Here is a 19,046-nt window from a genome sequence, read left to right on the forward strand (position 1 = left end):
TTTCCCCCTCCACCTCCCGTTATGGATATCACCTGGTGGTGAAGCTCCTGCCCCAGTAACAGCTACAGTGCCAGTGACCACTGGAATCTTTCTGAAGTAATAGCAGGTATAAATGTGCACAGACAGAGCAGTTGTCCACACGCAGCAGTGATTCACCACACAGCTAACAGGACAGAGAGCTGCAACTCAGACTAGCTGCTCTTTGGAACAGAAGTACCAAAACCTTATTCTAGCCCAGCTTTTATGGAAAAAAATCCTGGAAACTGAAAAAGCAATTTTCAGCTGCAGAACCTGAAAGGAGGCCAACCCCATGCACAAGCACTTCAACTGTCTATGGGTCTTGCAACAAAAGGATTAATGAATTTATCATCCAGCTTTGTAACAGAAGAGGAAGGGTTGTGAATTATTACCTCTGTAGCTCTGGCAGCATGGGGACTTAACAAATTACCACACCAAGCTTAGCATGACATAGATTCTTTAAACTGGAAACAAAGACCCTAAGCAGGCTAGCTTCCTACCTGCAGCTCCTATAGCTCCTGAAACATAGGTGCATCTTTGTGTGATACACTCGAAGGGGGAAGAGTTGAAGCCGATACTATGAGGCATACTCACAACTGGAGGATAAGAAAGCTCTCCCTGTCATACTGTATTTTAAACCTTCCGTAAAACAACCTTTTATGTTACAAACTGACAACAGCTACAGTGATCACCTTGCACAAACAGCAGAGATCCGCGACTAGGCTGTCATCGCTTGCTAGCATTAGAAAACATACCAAAATGCAACAAGATAAGCTGTTAAGATTAATCATCATTAACAATGTCATTTGCACAGTTTTCTGCGTTAGGGCTGTTCATCACTGGAGAAGAGAAGCTGCATGGAGACCTCAGAGCAGCCTCCAGTGTCTGAAGGGGGCCTACAATGATGGTGGAGAGGGACTCTTTATCAGGGACTGGAGTGATAGAACAAAGGGTGATGGGTTTAAACTTAAACAGGGGAAGTTCAGGTTAGATATAAGGAAGAAGTTCTTTACTGTGAGGCACTGGAACAGGTTACGCAAAGAAGTGCTAAATGCTCCATCCCTGGCAGTGTTCAAGGCCAGGCTGGACAGAACCTTGGGTGACATGGTTTAGTGTGAGGTGTCCCTGCCCATGGCAGGGGGTTGGAACTGGATGATCCTAAGGTCCTTTCCAACCCAAACCATTCTATGATTCTATGATAAATATAACATCATTAAGATCAGGAATGTCTCACAGAAGGCATAAATATTAAAGGACATTGTCAGGTTTGTAGGCCCAAAAATTGACCTACCTTTCATTTTCTTAAATCTGTTTGCAAAGTCCATGTAATTCTTTAAATGTGTTTTTCTTTTTTCAAAACAAATGCTTCAATTCTTTTTTCTGAAAAATACATCAATGCCAAAAAGCACAACACTCATCAGTAACCCTCTAACAACAAACCAATATGCACATGAAATGGGGGACAGCACCCCCAGCAAAGGACATTTGTGGGGATTCTCAGAAGTGCAAAGATTAAATAAGCAGGAAAAACTCCCTTGACAATGTCCTTTTAAAACAATCTGTCCAACCAAACCTCCTTTACGCAGTGTAAAACATCGAAGTGATTTAAGTTCCTAACAAAATGCAAACTAGTGAAAAATCTAATCAATATTTACAAACACAAGACCTGAAAATGACAGGTTGGGCATTCAACTCATTTACAACCTCGCACACGTAACGCGAGACTAATCCCCTGTGGCATTTACCTTTCCGTTCTATTCCTACCTAGGCTGTAAATTCGGTCTGAGCTGTCACTGATTTACCACAAGCCCTCCAACGAATTTACATGTTTTTTTAAAAATAAATGCTAATATTAATTCAAGTAAAGCACGAGTTGTCAAAACAAACAAAAAATATCCCACTCATAACATGAACACAGAAGCTGTTACAAATTAGATTTGCCAATATGCACTATTCAAATTCCTAGAAATGCCATACTCCAGAAACCTATCTGAAGGTTTCTGACACCTCATGCATATTGAAATAACAGACCTCCTTTTGCTAGCCTCATTGTGCACACTTAGATTCAAGCAAAACTTAAGAGTCAAGGTAGAGCAGAACCCTAAAAGCAGTCAAGTAGAAAAACTTTAAAATCAATGCAGGTACACGGAGCAGTAAAATGGATGCAAGGAAAAAAAAAGGGAGTGTTTACCAGCCTTCACTATTTTGATATTCAGCATATTTAGATGCTGAATATGCATTGCAAAAACCTCCTGATTCCACCAGAATCAGAGCCAACAGCTTTTGACACCACCTTCAATACAAGCAGGATACAATCTCCCATAATTTGGAATGTGGGATGGGGGGAAGAGGGGAGAGTATTTTTCATAAAGAACACCAACAAGGGGCAGGTACAAAAAGGTGACACTGCCCTCAGAAGCCTGAATTACTCTGCAGATTAAACTGAATTTCATTCTTTTCTGGTTTTATGTTTCTAACTTTGCTTCCAAAGATTTTAGGAACCTGCTGCAAGTCGTCTTGAAATTAACAGGAACAATCCCAAACTGATTTTCAGAAGAACAAGATCTGGACTTAACAATATACATACAAGAGACAACTAAGCATAAGCTTTACTTCAAGCATATGTTCAGTCTCTATCGAGGTCTCCAGGGCTCAGAGGTTAATGCTAAGCAAAGTGGAACTTTACAGGAAGAGCACAGCTGATGAATACTGTTGCGGTCTATGCTTTTTATTTACCCAAACTCAGTAAAAACAAGTCATCTTCCTTCTTTTCTTTTTAATTTGCAAGAGACCAAGAAAAATACAAGTGGTTTCCGGCACTGTGTTGACCCAAAGATGTGCAGAGCAGGCACACCCATTATATCCTCCTGCTAATTGTGAACATTGAAATACACCCAACCACTCTCCAGGACATTCACAGCTCATTCCCTTACCCAAAATATAAACCCAACACCACTGAGATGTAACTCCCACCCTGGTCCAAAGACTGCCAAGATACTTAGATTTATGCATACGTAACATCATTATTTTACCACCTGCGAGGAACAAGCCTGGGTATCCAAGCAATTGCTACAGACTACAACACAAAGGCCTCAACATTGAGTATTTTGAGACTACTATTCTACTTGAATTTCCCTTCTGGCACAATCAAAACAAACTAAACAAATGATTTCCAACTAGAAAATCCCACCTTTGCCTGATGTTACTGGAACCTGAGAGCCAACGATTCCTCATTATTTTGCCATATTCATATAGCAAGTAAACTTGAATTCTCAGGCATGAGTCTGACAACTGTGAGGATATGGGTTTCTGTTGTGTTTTTAGATAGTGATCCCTAACCACTCTTTCTTAAACATTTAGTAATATTGCTGGTTTTTGTCTAACATCTGTCAATACACGCACAAAATCCTAAACGCTTGTCAGGGTACAAAAACCAAAGGTCCCACAAGGCACATCTTGAAAGCATATGATGAGAAATAAAGTCCTATTAAGGGGAAACAAAATCATCTGGCAACATTTTCTATTACTACCCATGTACTTCAAATAGCCACGTGAAAACTGCAAGTATTTCACATGTCAAAAAATTACTCAAATTACATATTCAGAGCATGCTAGAACTGATCTTTAACTAGTACTTCTCAAAATAAAACTGAAAACAATATGAATCACCTATTTATGTCAAAGAACAAGCAGTAATAGCATAATGCATTACTGTAAAATGCGTTATCTATCACCATTTAAAAAGCAAACCAAATGACAATATTCAGTAACAACTATATCAAATACCAAACTGAGAAAGCCTAAGTAACAGCAATAAAACATATACAAACAACAATGTTGCAGAAACACTGTTTTCAAGTAACAACATGAAAACAAACTCTTTTCAAGACAGACGACAGCAAAATCCAGAGAAAGGCAAAACAGTTTAAAGGACTGAGCTTTCCTTGGATGTGGAGAATTTCAGGGCTTGTCCACATAAATACTTCACTGTTTCAAGTATTTTTAGCTTTATTAAGTAATAAGTAAAAAGGGGGAGGGATGGATAAATAAATCACTGATGATGGAGCTGCCCTAACAGAGTACACTCCCATTAATCCCAGCTTCAGGGAAGTGCTGCCTAAGGCTGCCAATGTTTGTTACTTATCCCATGAGTTTTATGGTGCCTTTGAAGTGCCCCTGCCCGCACAAGCCACGAACTACTTGGTAACTTACAGGAATCACTGCAGTGAAGCTCAGGACAGTACCTACAAATAAAGAATCAAAGAAGTTGGGAATGATGACACTCCAGCAGCCCCATTTGACCATAACTAACTATGGATATTGATTTCCCAGTTACTGATGGGGCAGTATCTCTAAAACACAGAACTGAAAGCATGAATCAAGCCTGCATCAAAGACATTCTCACAATGCACCATGTGCTGGGTGTGTGTCAGGGTACACATCCACTTTCATCGTCTCCCAGGACAGCAACCACGCAGTAGGCTTGTAATGGCAACGCAGGGAAGAATGGCAATGGAGGGAAGAATCCACTTTCACACACACCCTGAAGTGTAGTTTGAAATACAACCGAGCTTATATTTCAGCCCATAAAATTTATAGGTTGGTGGGTGTGACTTTAAAAGAAAAAAAACAAGCCAGAAAACTCCTGCTGACAGGAACTGGAAAAACAATCTGCTTCAACAATTGTAATAGGAGCAGAATGATTAACTCCCCGAGCCATTCCAGTAACAATACAGAGCATGCCAAGACTTACTAAAACACTTTCCATGGAAGAAGCGGTCCTGGAGATTTCGAGGACAATACTTTAGATACAGAACACAAGTCCAGAATGGCTAAACAGGGCTGCAAAGTACAGCAGTGAGAATAAATATGAAGTGAAAAATACATCCGTGGCCCTTATGTCACTCTTTTACCCATGTATCCAATATAAAGAAGCATGCAAGCATTAGTTTTTTATATATTATGACAACTAGCATCTTGGCTGTGATTTTGATAAAAGTTGAACTGCCACATAACGTTAATTTAAAATATAATACCTTCAAGGAATGACTATTTGCCTGTAAAATATTATGGATTTGAACTATGAAGGAGAAAAGAAGAAAACTAATTTTTTTCTCTGCTTCAAAAATGTTTCTCCTACAGCAAGTTCTTTTATTTCAGCAGGTTTGGAGGGTTTGGTTTTGTTCTAAACCACTGCTTGAGCTGTGTATGCTTTGGGAAAAAATACCACTTTCTAGCACTGTAAATACAACTGCTTTTAGAGTATTAACTTCACATAATGTTCTAAAGACATTGCCAAGGATCTACTATTACAGAATATGATTTCTGAAGGTAGCCTGGCCTAATGGCTACTCTCTGTGCTTCTTTTCCCGTATTTTAGATGCTGTACAGGATGCTATCTCAGAGAAAGAAACCCAATAACCCAAACGAAGGCAACATCAAAGGCTTCCTTTATTCTGATCCCAAACACCAAAAGCTATTTCTCTAACAGCACACCTGTACTTTGACCCAAGAACGTTAAACTATTACCTGGGGCACTCCTTATTTTCCTTATCAAAAAGTCTGAAGATAAGCAAGCGTGGGGCCCTGGATAACTAAATCAGTTTCAGATGGTTTCATTTTTTTTGAGGTCAGCAGAACACACTCAAATGACACTAAAAATAACAGTACGGAAGTATTCTACGTATCGAACACTGTCCTCTCCACTCGCTTTGTAACTTCACTTCTTCTATTATTTTAGGAAAGCATCTAATGTGATTCACCATCCTCTCAACTGAACATCATGGTGCTGTATGTGTCAGCAATCCCTAGAGTGTGTGTGGGGGGAAAATACTATGACTCTCTTGTTTACAGATGGGAAGAAAAGAGGTGAGCTAGAAACTTCCTCTAAGATATCCAGCTAAAACACCGCTTAAAAACCAAATAAATACATAGAGAGACCAGACTTTTATGACCAGCGTAATTAAAAAGGGTCAATTCAACAAAATATTAAGGTTTCTGGTAAACGAGGATAATAAACTCCCTCGTGAGTTAGACTCCATTATGTTCTTCTGAAAACCAAAGCAACTCTGACAAACGCTGAACCGCTGCAAAGGGCTCCTTTAAAGCTCTTTTTTTCTGCCTTCCTTCTTGTTTCCTCCCACAGCCACTGACCTCTACTATCCCCTGCCAATTAAGAAAATAGTTGATGATGATTACAAACCAGAGAACAGTTTTGCTGTAAAAATGAGAAAGTCTGGAGAACATGGTGAAATCAAAGCCCTGCACCTCCCATCCAGGGTCCTCAGCAGCTGAACCAAGCTTAAATAAAGAGGATTTTCTGAAAAGATGGTCATTTTGAAGGTAAGCAAACAGGATGTATAAAAACGACAAGCTCACTGAGAATGAGCCAGTAACAACAGTCGAAGTGCCAAATAAAACATGCAGTTTAAGGCAAAAGCTGGGTTTATGTTATCATGTTACATTTAATCATAATATAATAAAAGCGTATGATGTAAGAGAGCTGTTCAACTGAGCTTCTCTTCAAGTAGAGTTTTGAGTTTCAGTTACAAAAGCTCTGGTCCCAATATTGCAGTTAAAGCTGTACTGAAAAACAGAGTTAAAATTGAGAGTTATTCCCATGACTTGATGAGAGAAGCAAAATATTTCTTCCCACACATACCACATACTAAAGGGGTTTAGAGAAGGTTTTTCAACGCTTTAAGTTGTTTCCACTGAACTGGTGAAAAGTCAGAAGTGTTTAAAAATGACCCGTATTTGCATTTTTTCACCAGGCTTTATTATGTTTCTTTTAGTCTCTGTAGTTTAACCATGTTCAACTTGAAAAGGGTCTAGTCAGTGCATAAAAATGCTCTGTCTGTAGATAATTAGAGGGCACAAATCATGTTCTATCTCTGTAAATTACATAAAACATTTAAGTGTGCTAAAAACATCAGCTGCAAGAAAGTATTACAAAAGGAATTATTGATTCCATTATTAAGAGTGACAAAATCTTAAGGCAAAAGGATACCTTTCATTCTTCACACAGGCAAGATTCCTTACCAGGTTCTCTCTCCCAGCAGTATATTCTCGGTTTGACCAAGCGGTGTATTTTGGAAAAGGAAGTCACTATTGCATTTCCCAGTTAAGATGCCAGTCTGTAGTTTTATTCTAGCCTTTTCCATGTATGCTTTAGCTTAAAAAAATAATAAACTCGTTACAGCTCCCGTGTCCCCCAATCTGCAGGCAGAGACATTTACAAGATCTGCCCACGGCACATATGTGCGTCACCCAAATGTCATCTCCCCCCCTCGCACTGACAGCCTCAGACTTCTGCAGCGTTACAGCTTGTGAGAAACGGACAGTTACAGAGAACGGACTCCAGCGACTTCCTTTCAAAACAAAATCTATACTGACAACAGACTGAGAAGCAATTTGAGTGGAAACCAGACCAATGTATTAGATGTAATAGTTTCCCAAATAAGAAACCTTACTCTCTGGTTTTGCTACTTTTTCTGAGACTAGAAACAGGAGGGATGTCAGTAGCAGGATAAACAGCAGCATGCTGAAAGGCATGCAGGAGCATTGCAGTTCTAAAAGCAGACAGTCACAGGAAATACTCAAGTGACTTGGAATTTTATCATCCAACAATAATCAAAGGATCACCGACTTCACTCAAGTAAACTCAGAGCTGATCTTGAAACTCAAAATGGACACAGCTTAGAGAAAGACAGTGGAAAGCAAGTTTAACTGCTTCCTGCTGGCTGTAATTTCTGATGAAATGGGAGGGAATGACAGCTGAGTGCTTGCCCGGTGCAAGACAACAGCTATGGGATAACCCAGAAACTGGGAAAGCATTATGACTACTTTCCAGACTATCACGGCAGAAGATGAAGCTAACCCTTGCTCTCAAGATTGAGAAACAACAACAGAGCAGCAGGTCTTCATAGCACATTATCTTCCCTGCTTCCTGGATGGAAAGCAAACCAAATTAGTGCAGGTGTATTACTGCAGAAGTGAAAAAAAAACCCCAGAAGTCATTACTTCTGCTCCCTAACTTTGGTTACTACCACTCCCTTTTTCCTTATCAGCTACTTTGATAGCACAACTGTTACGTCAGAGCAAACTGTAGATCTGACAGTATTTTATTCAGATCCATCTTTTCATTCTTTCTGCCCCTCCTGGATCAGGATTCTCACCCCAGTTACAAAAGGAAGAGAAGAAACGTGTGCTGAGAATAGCAGTTGAAATCTGGAAAATAACTCTCTATAGGGAAAATTCTATATCCATGAGTAGCCCAGATGAGGGTCATTTATTAAGTCTGCACTGTAAACCAGCTTAAAATAAGGTACATACAAACAGTGAATGAGCTGGTGCTGGGCAAAGAGCTAAATGCTTTAAGAGGCAACTCTACCTATGTGTACATATTTTTGGGAAAATGATTAGCATCATTTCTTGTACAGTCTACACCAAAATACATTGTGAAATGTGACCCTCGGGGGCTTTTCGGAGCTGCTACTCGGAGGTAAGAATCCTCATCGAGGCTTCGCAGCAGTATTTTCATCAGAAATCTGCTTTCCAGGTTCTGAATGCCGGTGACTGTAAAATGACCTTGTTGTAGATTGCAACATATTAACTTCTTAACAAAATATCATTAAGACACTTTTTATTGCATCATTAGCTTGCAGACAACTAACTTTGTTGTTTTATAACTTCATACGATGCCTACCACAACCTCACTGCAGCCAAATGACCGGCAAAAAATAACAGTCACTGAAAACTGCACAGCTAATGGAAGTTTTAGTCATTTTTTTCCTGTAAGGATATAAACTTCTAGTGACACTTCTAATACCTGTCTATGTTCTGATACATTTCTTTTCATACTTCTTCTATAGGTATTTTCCACAACACTTAGATAAAATACTAAACTTAAGAAGGACCATATATATTCCTTAAAGCATGTTACTTATTTCATATAAAGGTAATTAAACTTTTAAGGCAAAAATACTTCAAGAACACCACAATTAGTAGCTTGATTCTCTGGGAGGCCTAGCAAGCCCCCACAGCAGAATGTGGGAGAGCTTCCCAATGGAAAGGAAGCCCTTGATATCAGTGAGTACTGTACCCAACCTGTGGATAGATTAATGAGAAAGAGACTCTTCTATCCCTGTAGGAGAGCAGAGATCATGCAACAGCACCTTAATTGACTCGCTTTGTCCTGAACTTTGGAGGCCACTTTATCACAAAACTAAACTAGCCAGTGCTGCATGAACTTACATTTACCATTGGTGAGCACTGCAGGACCCCAACCACAGGCAACAATGTGGTTAAAAAGTTAAAGGTATGTTGAAAGAGGCTATGCTGATTACTGAAAATTTAGTTGCAGAGAGAACATGAAAGAAGAAATCAATCTAAGCCAAAAAAGCAAAAGTTACAATTCAGTATGAGGATTAAGTCAACTAATAGTGGGGGTTTTATCCCCAATGTGGTTCTCACTGCTGCCCTTCCTGGACTAGGAATGCCATTTGGCTCTTCAGGGAAGGATGGGGAGGGGAAAAAACCTGTAGTTTAGAACAGCTACAGAAGTCCATGTTATCTCCAGTTCCTCTGACAAGTACATCAAGGTGATAAAAGGGTGGAACCCATTTATTTTTCACTCTTCTCTGTGAACAGACCCATTTGTTTATCAGAGAATGGAGGGGAAGTGGTGGAAGAGGGAAGAAATGGTTTTATTCTGTGCGTACGATGAGATACTGTCACACAGGAAGCAGCAGGGCCCTAACTTCTTCGCACAGCTGTGCCATGGTTAGTAAAAATCTGATCTGTAAATTGCTGCAAGCAAGACAAAAAGCCCTCATCTTCTGTACTGAGCTCTCTTTCTCAGCCTCTGAGAAAACCACTACAAGAAGGTGCTGAACAGCTCTGGTAGAGGGTTTGGTATGAAGCAAACTATTTCTTTTTCCACTGCAGTTATTTGAAAAAATGTATTAAATGTGAAAACGTGGGGTTTACACCTGTAGGGGTTGGTTTGTTTTGTTCTCGGATATTTTTTGTTTAAACTGTCCAGAGGGAATCAGCCATACGGTTGCTGTGTAATACCATGAAATTCATAACATAGGACTAGTGGCATGAACAATGTATTCCTCAACTGTAGATCTGTAGGGTTTTTTTCATTGCAATTTGTCAAATCCTGCATGGACTTATGCTTTTTCAACAGAACTATGTGGACTTCAACTTAGGGAATAAAGAAGCAGCAGTGCAGCACTACACCCTAATAGGCCAGATGAACTGATTGTTTATTAAAGATGTAAAACAGAGTTAGGAGCAGTATCAATTGAATTTGGCTTGCATATGCCCTGTGAAATGGTTAGTGAAACAACGTGTTTGAAGTCTGGAATGGGATGGGGAAGTAAGAGCTGAAGTAAGTGAATTCAAATCTTATTTTTATTCAGCATATCCCATGTGTATAAAGCTCTTCAGACAATGGTCTGTAGCTATCGGGAATTACAATGAGGTTAAATCTCATCCTAAAGAATGTGAAAGCAGCTACACCGAAAGCAGACAGTCTGCACCTTCTTATACCAGGTCTTAAATTAGGTATTTAGTTATCTATACTCAAAATCGTATGTATTCAGATACAGTTTCAAACGTCTAAAAATGTGAACAAACACCAAGAGTCTATTCTTCACAACGAAGACGTGGGATAGCGCCGCTTGTTTTTCTCCATGCAGCAGTCGCTTCAGCATCATGTACCACCATGTCACCAGGAATACAGCTGCAGGAGTTATAAAAAGTCTTCAAGTTCACTTTTGCCAGTATTGAGGTATTGCAGAAACTGCAAACTCCACTAACTAAAGTCACAAAATACCAATGAAAGGACTCCCCCGCTTTTGCCAGTGCTGATCAAAGCAAATCTCTAACCTTTTCCAAGTAAAATCCAACAACCCCCTACAAGAAAATAGGGCGCTCTGAGAGACAAAAGGAAGGGTAACATTAACACATACATTAATAAAAAAGAAATGGAGTGGTGTGACTTTGCATTATTGAAAAGTGTTACATACTTTCTGTGCTTAAACTAAGATTTGGCGTTAGTCTTTGCTTCACTGATTCTATCAAGTTATAACTATAAAAATAGTTTTTACATAAAGTACTGACTTCTAATACAGTACAGCAGAGTATTATGTTTTTTCCCCCCTTAAAAAAAAGCACATTTTCCCATCTAAGACAGAAGGAAAGATAATTTATGTTGCATTGGAAAGCATGCAAGTATTAATGATGGGGAATGATGAAGAACATAAATGGTTTCCATTTTCACATTCAAAACCAAGTACCTGCAAATTAATGCTAAAAGCAACTGGCCTATAAAGGAGCCATGTTTCCATGCCAACTGATCACAGAAATACATATAATTCAACAAAAAAAACAACCCTGAAAAACCTACAAAACAAGAAAATAAAAAGAAAGCAGAAGTGCTGGAAATCAAGATCCTGACCATACCCAACTATTTTACAAGAATAGCACAGAACACAACAAAGGATGCAATTTAAGATGTGAATGGTTTACAGCTAATGGCACTTCATCATTACAATACTCCTAAAGGCTGTCATTCTCTAGTCAACAAGAAAAACAGCACACAGAACACCTCTATTAGGAAGGAGGGAACACTCGACAACAGTAGCAATTCCTAGGGAGGTTTCACAGTTGGCCGAACCGAAAGCACAAGTTACTATTCAGTGCACATCTCTCATTAGGGTTTTATTTTGTGACTTTATCTAAGGTCTTGCTTTGTTCCTTGTTCATGCTGGGTTGTTCTGGGGTTCTGCCATCAGCCAGCAGAGCTGCTTGCAGAGCAACGCATGAGGAAGGAGCAGGTATGCACCTGCACAGAAGCAGCTCACATAACCATGTGCACATAGGGATCTGATGTAATGAACAGTTTATACGTGTATGAGCAACTTCAACTTCACAACTGACAAAGAGATGCTACTCCTTTTTGTACTACAGTAACAAAATTACAAGTTCATACATAAGATATTGATGTATATGGTCCACACATGTATGCATCTGTATGTGGAAAAAGCCAAGACCTATTTCAAGAAAGGGAGCTTAGAAATATTGAACAGAAAAGAATGCTACAGATCTAAATATAGCCAGTTCCAAGATACTGACATTTACATGCAATAAAACCAGCAGTTGAAATATTTGTTCTTTATAACCTAGAGAAATAAATAACCTCCAACTAAAAGGTCCATAAAACCTGTGTTCTAAATTACTACAAACTGAAGACAGGACAATAAATTTCTGTTTCTTAATACGTCTTTATTTTATCAAGTAAGCAACAGTGCCTTTCTTCCTATTTTGTTCTGTTTAGAAAACATATTAAAAGTCATTAGAGGTTTAAAACAGATGAAAAATTATGGTCTCAGAACTGCAAGTTGAAAATCCCACTATTAATGCATTTTAGAGCTTTTGGATTTTACTGTTTTGCTGCATTGTGCACGAACAGAAAACAGAAAATTACAAGTGCTTGTACCCATCCTACTGACTTCATATTTATGCAAACACACAGATTATAAGACAATGGGTCTACACACTGCATGGAAAAATGCAAAGTTTACATTAAATGATTTTTAGGTTCTAGTAAATGAACCTTCAGTCTGTGTAGGGACCTCAGTGACCCCAGTGGATGAAAGGGAATACTTATATGGCCACATTCCAGCTCAATCCGATAGCATGAAAGATTAAGGGTTTCACCAGACTTTCTTCCTCTGTCGATTCAGAATTTGCTAAGAATTGAATTTTTAGATGTGATGGTTGCTGTAAATATTTAGCATCTCTGAAATTCCCTGTGTTTCTGACTACCTTTCTCCAACCTTTACTTGAGGTTGTGCAGAGCTCACTACGGCAGCATCACTGCAGCTTATGTAGAAGCTGAAAAATGATAATTCATCTGGGTGGAGAGGCCACGGTATCTGCAGAGTTCTTCATTGTATAAACTATTACTCTGAGGCAGCACACACTAGATTCCTGTTTAGGATACTAAAAAAAAATTAATATAAAGAAAATCTACACACCCACTTAAAATACAGTGAATATTCCTACTCAATAAAACTCTACATGCAGTTATGCACTTTGCAACCTTTGCGGTACGTGAACTGTTCTGCAACTCTGAAAGTACAAAGATATGAATTCTGACAGGGAAAAATGTATTTTAATAAATTCCTATCAATCTTTAATAATAACAAAATCACCCCTACTCAGAGCAGCAGCAAATGAAAGCTGCCAGCCAGCCACAGAGCAGACAGTGCCTGCACACCCAGCTCCACGCTTCCCTGACAATTTATTCCTGCTATGTTTTGGAAGGATGAGGGCTTGCAAAGCTGAGAGAAATGAAAGATCAGTTCACCTCTTTTCATCTGTTGTCAATGGGACTCTGCTGTTCTACAAACATCTTTCTACTTTTTGGAAGCTTCTGAAAGTTAGTTCTGTACTTGCTAAACCACTTCACTACCATGTATGAAATCATCTGTAGAGCACGATGATTTTTCGTACAATACTGCCTTGGGCAAGATCCTAAATGGGAACAGAGCGCAAGATCCATGTTATTTAAACAGGAGCACAATAATAAAATAAATAAATCATTCTGAACAGAGCAACAACTGGGAGAGCAAACAGCAACAATTTCATGTTCAGCAGCACTTCTCCCATAGCCTTGGCCAGCACACCCTGTTTACATAAATGAAAGAAAGAATGCTGCCCTGAACTTGCCCATTATTCCACAGAAAAGGTATTGTGGGAATGTTAACTTTCACCTGGCTGACTTCCAGATGCCGGCAGGAAAAAACGCCCTTTTAAAATTTTAGCCAACTGAAGAATACTCCACATTTTTCACATTTTCCCATTATTCCAAGTTATCTACAAACTAACATTGGCCTTGAACTACATTCCACATAAAATGGATGTAATAAGATGAATAAGATGACCGACTGCTTTGCAAAGGAATGAATCAAGGAGGGGTCTCGCATCCAAACCAAACAGCCAGTATCATATCTCACAAACCATGACAGCTTGAAAAAGCCCGTGCATTTCCAGAAAAGCAGAAATGTCTGCAGTGCCCGTGAGAGCACTTACTGTGAGTAGGAACTAAGAAAAGTGCAGTCCCAAGCTCAGCAATGCAGCCCGACGCTGTGATGCAGACCTGGTACATGTGATAAATGTTGTTTGAAGCCTGCATTCTGTCATACCACTAACATAAGAAAAACCCATCTTGCTCTGCATCTAATACCTGAATGGGTCCCATGATGGAAAAAGCAACACAGAAGAATGATGGCATCAGAAAATGGTTTAGGTTGGAAAGGACCTTTCAGATCACTGAGTCCAACTGTTAACCCCACACTGCCAAGCACATCACTAAACCATGTCCGCGAGCACCACATCTAAATGTCTTTTAAATACCTCTAGGGACAGTGACTCAACCGTTGCCTTGGGCAGGCTGTTCCAGTGCTTGACAAGCCTTTTAGGGAAGAAATTTGTTCTTAATATCCAATAACCATCCCCTGGTGCAGCTTGAGGCTGTTTCCTCTTGTCCTATTACTAATTATTTGATAGACCGACCCCCACCTTGCTACAACCTCCTTTCAGGTAGTTCTAGAGAGCAGTAAGGTCCCCCCCCGGGCCTTCTCTTCTCCAGACCAAACCCCCCCACGTCCCTCAGCCATTCCTCATCACACTTGTGCTCCAGGCCCTGCATCAGCTCCATTGCCTTTCTCTGGCCCCGCTCCAGCACTTCAATGTCTCTTGTAGTGAGGGGCCCAGAACTGAACACAGGATTCAAGGTGCAGCCTCACCAGTGCCCAGTACAGAGGGATGGTCACTGCCCTGGCCCTGGTGGCTACACTATTTCTGATGCAAGCCAGGATGCTGTTGGCCTTCTTGGCTGCCTGGGCACAAGCTGCTCATGCTCAGCTTTGTCAATGGGGACCACCAGGTTCTTTTCCACCAGCAGCTTTCCAGCCACTCCTCCCCAAGCCTGGAGCGTTGCATGGGGTTGTTGCAGCCCTAAGTGCCGGCACTTCGCCTGGCTGAACCTCACACAACCGGCCTCAGCCATTGGTCCAACCTGTCCAGATTCCTCTGCAGAGCCTTCCTAACCTCATCAGATCAACACTCCCACCCAGCTTGGTGGTGTGTGCAAACTTACTGAGGATACATTTGATCCCCTTGTCCAGATCATTAATAAAGATATTAAACATAAGTGGGGAGAGCCAAGCATGCAACTGTGTGGACTGGAGAAGCCCCCAAAACAAAACGAGCAAAAATTCCCTTTCTGTTTTAAGCAGAAGGCATTTTTCTTGCTCTTTTCCATCTGGCACTTCAAGTAGCTGTCTTTACTTAACAGTCATCTTGAAGTTTTTAATAGTTGTATAATGTGCAAACTCAAACTGAAAGAAATTATCCCTTACTTCTCCTCTTCCAAAGTTCAACTGTTAAGTAAAAATAGCTTGCAATCATGTCTCTGCTCCAAGCCTTCATATCTCAGCAGGAGCAAGAGCACTCAGTGCATAACATCCCCATATTTCAGTGCACTGCACATGGAGCTGCAGCCTCATCACTTCCCAGTATTCTGCTGGTTTGTTTTCATGCATGTCCTGTCAAGCTAATTCCTGAAATACAACTTCCTCATTCAGATATACAGGAGTAGTGGGTTGTTTTGGTTTTTTTTGCTGTCTGAAGAGCTTAAATGGTGAAAAGCACATTTCTAATCTGAAAAAAGGAAGCCCTTCAATCACAGCAGAATGTTTTGTACAGGGCTGTGTTCAGTCAAGGCACAGGTTGTCCTTTTATTGAGTGCATTTACCTTAATTCAGTTCACAACGGAAAGCACGCTGCCTCCCAAACCATTTCCCTGGGATACAAGACACAAACAGGCTCTACCAAGCACCTACTCGGAGCACCATTTACAAGAAAATCCCACTCTAATGTGGTGGTTTCCAACAGATCCCAAGGTGCTTCCCCAGGTAAGCTCACTTGCACTGAATGCAAGGTGGGACTGGGCACAGGAAAATGAAGGGACTTATCCCAGGTTACTCCTAAGGATATTCACCGGTGTGAGAAGACTACCAAGATCATCTGTGCTGTTCCACTGCTACTGAAGATGTGTGCCAGCACTGCTGTCTCAGCTGCCCTCTTCTCTTCCAATTCTCCTGTCAATAATTAGACCAGGAGCTTGGCCTGAAGGTCAGCTCTGCACCACTTCAGTACTTATCTAAGATTTTTAGTAATGAGAAACGTCTTGCATAAGCAAAAGAATAAAACAAAAAAGAGATCTTCAAGAAAGTGATTCAGTTCTCACGTAGGATATTCATTTCCTAACATAGGGGTTCATGGAAGTTCCTTTTATAGAAGTATGAATCCCACACAAGAAAGTTGTATTTACGCTCTAGTCTACAAACTAGAACACAAATGGCCAATATAAAGTCATAGCAAAGTACCCCATTTTGATTTGGGTTTGCTGATTCCTAATTATCTTAATGCAAATGTGAAATAAGCTTAGTTTATACTTCAACAGGAGTTCAAACAGGCCTGCACTAGCTGAACTAACTTGATTTAAAATTGTCCTTAATTAAATGCGAGCAGTTTCCCAGGTATCATATGGCTTATTCATGGACTGCTTCTTCCACAGAGCACTTCTGTGATCAAAGAAATCTTATATTTAACAGACAAGTTATTTACTGTTTACTATTTATAATAATCACAGTTTAATATCCCTTTTAGAATTAATCTTCTAAAATGAAAACTAATTTTTACAGATTCTCCTCAAAAATCTCTGAGAGAATGAGATGATTTCTGAGAGCATTTTTTCCTGTACCCGCCTCCCCCCCAAAAAAATCCCTTCCTGACAATAAATCTTCAGGGAATTTCAATAGCTACCACACATCAAAATAGACATCATTTCTTTAAGACAGCTTCCTCAGGACAGTCAACCCCTCCCCCAAACTTTAATTTCAATTTCTTGCTGGGTTTTTTCTGGGGGGGGATTTGTTGGGGTTTCCCCGCCCTCCCCCTTTGACTCTTTGTGGGTATAAGAATATATTTTCTGTTTCTGTATTTGTTAACAGATTAGGTTTTTAATGTATTTTTTAAAAAAGAATGCCACAAAGCTCACAACGCTGCAGAATTTCACAGGCTTGAAAACAAGTCCAGAGGGAAGACGCCAGCAAAGTCATGAAAACAAATGCAAAATTAAAATTCACAGTACTTCAGGTTCAAGATTACCAACTCAATGCAACATACTGTTCTGCACTTTATTCACAGGACTAAGAAAATAAGATTCATGATTTTGGAGAGTCCTCATAATCCTAGTTCTTTCAACTGAGTGACAGAACTTGTTCCTCCGCTGCGGGTACTGAGCCAAGCCAATCTTTGGACAATATTTTAACAAAAGGTTGATCCTGTAATAGCTTGGGCTTAGTATGCAGGATGCAGCCAGGATCCCATGGATTTGTGAGCCCACTCCAATTCCCCTCCATATCAACTGGAAGCTGAGTAACTCAACATCCTGAAGGATCAAAATCTGCTAGGAAAGGAAAAGTTGTGCCTGCAGCTTACTGTTCTCCAAATTCCTACTTAAAATCCTTTTTTTATTGCTTGCTCCAAGGAGATAGTTCTCACTGCTGAATACATAATGCTAGATTTAAATTTTAGATGGCTGCAGGGTGGTCACGAGATAAATACCAAGTGTATTTGTATGCCTCTGGATTTACAGTAAGAAGGAAAGTCATCTGGATTCCAGGATTCAAAACATGAGACCTTTTGAACAAAGACATGGCAAGAGAAAGCCTCCAACAGAGGACTGCCAAATACAAACAACATACACAACCAAACCCAAAAGGCAATGTATTGTGAAACCCTTTCCAAACCATACAATACTATGGGAATTAAGTAAACTTAAAACTCCCCTGCAATACTCTCGTCATAGCTAATTTGTGATTTCCTGTACGCTCAGTACTAACAGTACAATGGAGCCTCTATTGTGAGCCTCCTCCCACAAGCTTTTAAAAAATGCAAGACATTCTTTTTATCTAGACTGGCGTGGCTAAAATACATCCAGCTCCACACAGATAAAAGGTTATTCTCTTGGATGGTGCTTTTGCTTGTAAAAATAAAGAAAAATTAAAGTCTGCTGCCTGGCTGTGCTGCGTTCAAAGTTCACAAAGGAGTAGTGCTTTGGTGGCTAAACTGCTGACCATGAATCTCAAGTCGAGCAGATGTATGAAGCCGCTTTAGGATAAGAAGAAAAGATTCCACATTGAGAACTATCTGCACATTCAACACAAGTCAAATAGGCTTTGACAGTCTTGCAGGAGCTGAAAAATCAACGGAAACATGACAGAACCAAGGAATAAAGCACCTGCAGTATTAACTTCAGATCCTGATTGAGGGTGAAGGCAGTAAGTCCTCCAGATGCAAGTAACTTGTTTATAGAGGAACTGAAAATTGATATCGCATTTTTTCATCTTAAAGGATCCCGAAAGCTAATACAAACCAACCAAAATGAAGACTTTTCACAGCAAAAGCTGGTAGGAGAAATGAAAGACAATAATCCTGGCACAAGGCAGTCTAGGAAAGGAGCACAACTAGCAGAGGCAGACTTTTAGCACACAGGAGAGAGCGTGAAGAGGATGCAAAAAATACCTAAAATGCTGCAGTGGCTTTGGTTGGTATCTTTATAACCTGTCTTAGTCAAGATATAGTATATTAAGATAAAGACTGAGCTAGCCAGTTCCAGTCAGCATGGGAACATGCACACGCAACAGGGAACTACCGAAGATCACTTCTCAGTAACGCTGATTATACAGATGGGAAAATCAACAACATCAGAAGGGTTGTGATACACATTAATACTGTTCAGTGAAGCACTAGACATGCATTAAGATGGTTGGTAGACCACAAATGTGAAAACGCTCATTATCTGCTTGAAAATAAACAGTTTAACATATCTGGTACAACACATTAAAGAGAAGAAATACTTAAGTATCAGTTGAAGAGTT

The 19,046-nt window shown here is 40.0% G+C and overlaps 1 protein-coding gene across 17 annotated transcripts in view; it reads right to left on the reverse strand.

Moving 5' to 3' along the window:
- The window catches only part of CTBP1 (C-terminal binding protein 1), a 248,331-nt gene that overhangs the window by 45,190 nt on the left and 184,095 nt on the right, over nt 1-19,046 (reverse strand). For 3 of the 17 annotated variants that reach the window (XM_030493187.1, XM_030493183.1, XM_030493195.1), the window contains exon 2: nt 1,310-1,398. The exons of 10 other annotated variants lie outside the window; for them this stretch is intronic. Coding sequence is in view for 1 of the 7 variants with exons in the window: in XM_030493183.1 (XP_030349043.1) it covers nt 1,310-1,343 (34 nt within the window). In the remaining 6 variants the exon portion in view is untranslated. 4 more of the 17 variants (XM_030493193.1, XM_030493184.1, XM_030493188.1 and 1 more) reach the window with 3 other exon arrangements.

This window comes from Strigops habroptila, chromosome 7 (genome assembly GCF_004027225.2).
Source record: "Strigops habroptila isolate Jane chromosome 7, bStrHab1.2.pri, whole genome shotgun sequence".
Lineage (NCBI taxonomy): Eukaryota > Metazoa > Chordata > Aves > Psittaciformes > Psittacidae > Strigops > Strigops habroptila.